The 6,305-nt window shown below is 42.6% G+C and overlaps 1 protein-coding gene across 1 annotated transcript in view; it reads right to left on the reverse strand.

The window, feature by feature from the left end:
- The window catches only part of Rgs22 (regulator of G protein signaling 22), a 114,481-nt gene that overhangs the window by 100,945 nt on the left and 7,231 nt on the right, over positions 1-6,305 (reverse strand). Inside the window, exon 3 of the mRNA XM_028766655.1 lies at positions 2,572-2,634. Coding sequence (XP_028622488.1) covers positions 2,572-2,634 — 63 coding nt within the window. The remainder of the gene's footprint in view (positions 1-2,571; positions 2,635-6,305) is intronic.

Consider the following 6,305-nt stretch of genomic DNA (forward strand, 5'->3'; position numbering starts at 1 on the left):
CCCCCCCCCCCCCCCCCCCCCCCCCCCCCCCCCCCCCCCGGCCACAGATGCCGCGCTGTCACTTGACCTAAGTCATCAAAGCAAACACACAAACTGCAGATGTAGATTTTGACTGTATGGCAGGACTGTGGCTAAATTTTTCCATAAATTTTAGAAATTTTCTTCTTCCTTTTTCTTAAAAAGACAGTCTGAAACTATGTAGCTGAGGATGGCCTCAAATTTAGGGCAATCCTCCTGCCTCACCCTTCCAGGAAGCTGGGATTACAGGCATGAGCTGTCATGCTTGGCTTTGTTTTTCTGTTAACGTTTATGCTGACTTCTACAGCTAAATACAGATTTTCTGGACATGGCAGGGAACTTATTTTCCTCCCGGAGCAAAGAAACACCAAGATAATCTCAAATCTTGGCACCACGATATAAATGCTGAGAAAATGAAATTTAAGATTTAAAGTGTATTGTTATTGTTGTTGGTTGGCTGGGAGTGTTGTGAGGTACTGGGAATTGACCCCCAGGGCTGTGAGCATGCTGGGCAGTGCTCTACCCCTGAGCTATACTCTTACACCTCGCCATGCCTTCTTTCTTTTTAAGGTGCTGTCTCCTGTGTCCTGGGCAGGCCCTGAACTTACTATGTACCTGTGTATGCTACGCAAACACTACATCAAACTTTCTCAAGTTTTACAAAATGTTCTTCTTTGGGAAGAACGGAGATTTGAAGGGCCTGAGGTCATGGAAAGAGTGTATAATCTGGAAAAGCAGAATTCTGGCAATCTTGCGTTGCTACTGGAGGTTATACAACAGGGACAGATGGTGACAGCTGGAAAGAGAGCCAAGGAGAATGGCCTGAGGACCCCGTGGGAATCCTCCAGTGCTGCCTGCTCTGTTTCTGGAAAGGGAAAAGATATCTGGGCAGCTTGGTCTAACTTCCTTGCTGGTTCCACTGTCCCTAGTTGTATCAAATTGAGAAGAAAAATTCACAAAACAAGCACTCCCACATGGGTAGGTCATTGGTACAGACCTCAAAAGAACACCCTGCTCAGTCCCTCCCCCTTCACAGACACCGTGAGCAGCTGGGCTTTAGTGCTGCTAACAGTTTATGGTCCACTGTTCACAATTATTTGTGTCTTCTCTATGTTCCACATTTTTCCTAGTTAAAAAAAAAATCATGTTTGCATGTTGGTCTTTTTGAGACAGGGTCTCATTTAGCTAAAGATGGCTTTGAATTTCTGATCCTATTGATCCCACTATCCTAATGTTGGCATTATGGGCATGCACCATCACCACCATCACCACCACCATGACCGAGCCTCGTTACTCTGGTGCTAGGGATCAGATCTAGGGGTTTGCATGGGCTGGGTGAACACTCTATCAGCTGAGCTGTGTGCCCAGCCCTTTACTTGTTAAAATGTTAATAAACTAAGTTTTCATGCTTTTATGAACCTTACCGAGAAACTTGCTTAGCTAACGTCATTTAAAGAGCTAGTCCCCGCCAACTTTACAACATAAACCATCTCGGGAACTTTCATTTGTGTTTCTTAAATTTCCTAATACTCTGTAAATCATTGCTATTGAACTGAAACTCTATTAACTGGCATCTTGCTATGTGAATCTTATTTATTAGTGATACAAACTGGAGTTGCCTTAAATACAAATTCTACTTTAATATCTTCCCAAGGGGATAACAACAACAGCCTAGAGCTTAAAAACAAACGTTTCTTGAGTTTTTTTTTTCCGTTATTGTACTTATCAGCCTGCCGGAAGTCTAGCATGTTGCCAAATGCAACAGATGCCTTTTGCTACTCAGAGAAACACCAGCTTTCTTCAGTAAGAATATTTCTAAGTTGGATTCAAACCCAAATATGTAACTATAAAGAGAGACAAGTTGATCAAATTTTCATAATTGATCTTTATTTCTATTATTTTTTCTTCTTCCTACCTTACTTTCTTTTTTTGGGGGGGGGAGCAGGGTCTCATTCTATAGCCCATGCTGGCATTTAATTATGTCAGTTCTGCTTCAGGCTTCAAAGTGTTGGGTTTAGAGTTGTTAGAGGTGTGATTAACCACACATCCACAGTTTACTTTAATTGATCTTTATTTTTATCATTTTAATTTTGAGACCAGGTCTCACTATATAACTGGCTGGTCAGGGACTTTCAGTGTAGGCCAGGCTGGCTTCACACTCACAGAGATCTGCCTGTCTCTGCCTCCTGAATGTTGGCATTAAAGGCATATGCCACCTTACCCAGTCATTTAGTTTGATAAATATGTCTGATAAATAGTTCAGTGGTTAAAATATTTGTTTTGGGGCTGGTGAGGCGGCTCCATGAGCAAGGGGTTGGCTGTTTAAGTCAACAGCTTGGCTTCCACCAGGTTTAACGTAAGGCAAAGAGAGAACTCCACAGCACTGTCCTCTGATGTCCCCATATCTGCACTGTAGTGTGAGCACACACTCATGCATGGTGGCATGTATGCATGCGCACACACATATACACACGTAAGTGCACATACACATGCATACTAATAATGTTTAAATACTTTAATAATGTATCCAGTACGACATCATCATGTACTCACAGGAAGACTTAAGAACTCATTAAAGTAATCCACAAGGAAGTTGTCGGTTGCCAAATAATTTTCCTGCAAAAACACAAAAACATATTATGGCCATGGTTTGAAGCATGTCAGTATTACTATGACTTAAATCCTTGAGACCATTTAAGTCAGTTACACACTGGCTGCCCACTATTAACCTAACACAGTCCCTGGAAGGGCAGAAAAAGGGGCTACAACTTGAGCTGAGCACTCAGAAGGCATGGGATTGAGAGTTCAAGGCCAGCCTCAGCTATGGAGTGAGTTCATAGTAAATTGGACAACCTGAGACTTTGCCTCAACCACTATCACCACCCTCAACAAAAAAGAAACTAGATTGGAATGTTCTCCCAGAAGGCCTTGCTGCTGCAGCGAGGTAGCACATGGGACGTGAAGCATGCAGCAGAGCGTGGAAGCAGAGTGTCAACGAATACCAACTAATTCCCACACACATTTCCCAGACTCCTAACTATGCACGTCAGAGAGCAGAAGCAGAAGATACACAAGATGGAAACCTGACGCCTGCATGTAATCCCGTAACTCTGTAGAGAGGACAGACTTCACAGAGTCGTCTCTGACTTCCGCATGTGCACACATACGCATGTACACAAATCAATGAAGAAGAAGAATACTGCAAATTTAAAGCAAAAAGCAAAGGAAGCCTTGTGAAAGGCAGCAGCAAGTGTCATGCGCTAAAACAAAATTAAACACGTGAAATTCTTCACTGCTCAACTGAAATGACAAGCTACGGATACTAGTCAACTTCTTGTCTGTAAGCCTGGGATTCAGTTTTCAGGACCAGAATCCTGCTTGATTTTGAACACAGACTCTTTTGCCGATGCATATGTTCTGAACACAGATTGTATGTATTTTTTTCTGTAACTGTCTCATCCACCAACAGATCCACTTTTAAAATTGGCGAAATCAAACCCCCACTGCTAACCACAGAGCCGCTGTGGCGATCATCAACACCTTACTCCGTTAGTCAGCGTTTCCACTGTGTCACGAGCACATCGTGACACACTCGGCCCAACAGTACATGTGGTTGTTTTATTAGTCATAATTATATTTCAATTTTGCAAATCTAACACGAAAGTTGAAACATGACACAATGCTATTATTTCCATATGGCTGATAATTTTCTTTTTATTACTAGCCAATTTTTAAAAATGAGTGAAGTAGTGGCTGGAGGAATAGCTCAGTCGGTAAAGGGCTTGCTGTGCCGGCATTCCTCTGATTTGACTTCAATCCCAGCGCTCACACACGAAGCTGGGTGTAGCGGTGTGCACTCGGTAGTAATAACAAGTCTGGGAAGGCAGAGATGGGAGCATCCCTGGGGCTCTCAGCCAGCCCAGGAGCCTAATCAGTAAGAGACCCTGCTGAGGAGGGGGAGGGGAAAAAGTGAAAGTGAGGAGGAGGAGGGAGGGGAAGAAGAGAAAGGAGGGAGGAGGAAGGAGGAGAGAAAAGCAAAATCAAAAAACAGTGGCTAGGATCGTGAGGAATCACAGCAAGGCTGACATCTGGTCTACACTCAGGTATCTACACAGGCATGTATGTATGCATGTACACATATACACTAAAAGAAGAAAAAGAAGGAGGAAGAAGAAGAAAGAAGGAGGAAGAAGAAGAAAGAAGGAAGAAGAGTTAAGAGGATTTGTTTTGGTAACTTTAAGTAACTGTAGAGTCTGAAGAGATTTATAAATAGTTCTGGTTTCAGAATTCAAGATACATATCAAGGAACTTAACAGAAGTCTCAACTAATCAGCACAGGGTTTAGTCTGCTCAGACCCCAAGTGGCTAAAGCAGATGAGCCACAGGTTCACACATGCACCACCTCCAGAGTGGTACCTCAGCACTGCTGCTCACTGGCTAGCTTCCCATGGCTTGCTCAGCCTGCTTCCTTAGAGCACCCAGGACCACCAGCCAAGGGATGGCCTCTTAAACGGTTAACTGGGCCCACGCTCATCAGTCTTCAGTTAAGGTGTGGGACATCGGTGGGCCATGTCCCTCAGGCTGGCTCACAGGCCAGTCTGATGCTGGCATTTTCTCAATTGAGGTTCCCTCTCCTGAGATGACTCTCTTATGTCAAGCTCACAACATGTTAGCCAGAACAATAACATTTCAGATTATTGTGCTTTATTTGGTGAGGCACCAAGTTAACTCTTAAGAAACACATCCTATTTCAAATCAATAATTTTTTGTGTCACCCAGGTAGAAGGCATTTGTGTTACAATCAGAGTAGCCAAATCCAGGTAGAGTTAGTAAATTCAAAATTAAATGATACTTTAAAACAACAACTATGCTTTTCAGACGAAATTTATTTTATTAAATTCTGTAAGTAAGTTTTTAAAAGTAACCAAATTATATAATACTAAGCTACAGGATTATGAATGCATGAATGGAAAAATGTATACTTTATATTAATTTCACAAATTAATATAAACTGTATATTAACAAATATACTAGTAACTGTAACGTATAAAATTTCTTGTTACTTTTTCTAAAATATGCATTTCATTTCTATCGTTAGCTGATTTAGACTTAGCTCTCTATGACCAGCGACTCTTAGATAACCCTCAGACTTACAATCTCACTCCAGCTCAGTGGTTCTCAACCTTCCTGATGCTGCAACCCTTCAATACAGTTTTTCCTGGTATGATGACACCAATCTCAAAATGATTTTTGTTGCTACTTCATAACTGAATTTTGTTACTGTTAACAAATTGAAATGTGAACATCTGTTTCCCAGTGGTCTTAAGTGACCCCTGTGAATGAGTTGTTCAACCCCTATAGGGGTCTCAGCCCCGCAGGTTGAGAGCCACTGCCCTAGGTGCTTTGGGTTCCGAGTCTGTCACAGCACACAAGGAACACCTGCTTTGCTCTCATAATCCATTTCAGACATGAACTTTTCCTGAAATACACGAAGAGGAGTCACTAGGAAAGAAACCAAAGGGTATCCAGTGCAGTCCCAGCCCTCGTTGCTAAACTCTCCAGCTATAAACATGTCTACAAGTTGACATAACATTTCTAAGCATCTCCTCTTAGCTCCTGAGCAACTCTTGTTGGGGACTGAGTATCCCGGGGACACTAGTGTCCCGCCTTTACTCCATGGTGAAGGGGTACTGTGGCACAGTCACGTGTCCTAGAGACAGCCATAGAACTTAAAAGGATTGTTCAATCAAATACATCAAAATCGGCCTTTCTTCTGGGAAGCTGTATCTTAGTGTATTAAGTACTGATGATTATCTTGATTTGGAGCAACCTTATCATGTGAAGTGAGTGTAGCCTGCAAGGTCTACCTGCTCTGGCCTGAGGGCCTTTCAGCAGGAAGTGAGTTCACTTCCCACCACATTTACTAGGTCAGTGTGTTGGCCAGTGAGTCTCATCAGCAGGCAGCCCTGTAAACCAAAGAAGCTAGGCAAGCGCTATGCATGTGTGCGTGTGTGTGCGTGTGTGTTCCTGAGATTGAACACAGAATCTTGTGCTGGCAGCAAGAATTCTACCACAAACTTACAATGAAAACCTGAGAAGCTGTTTACTTCCAAAGTCCTTGAATTATATAAGGAAAACACGAAAAAAGAAAAAACCTAGTCTTTAATCTGGTTTAGTAGCTTCTGCTTTTCTTATTAAATTTCCACAATCTAATTATTCGGACATTTTAAAGTTAATTAAATGTCCTCGGCCGGGCAGTGGTGGTGCACGCCTTTAATCCCAGCACT

Source organism: Grammomys surdaster, unplaced genomic scaffold, assembly GCF_004785775.1.
Source record: "Grammomys surdaster isolate TR1022 unplaced genomic scaffold, NIH_TR_1.0 63, whole genome shotgun sequence".
Classification (NCBI taxonomy): Eukaryota; Metazoa; Chordata; class Mammalia; order Rodentia; family Muridae; genus Grammomys; species Grammomys surdaster.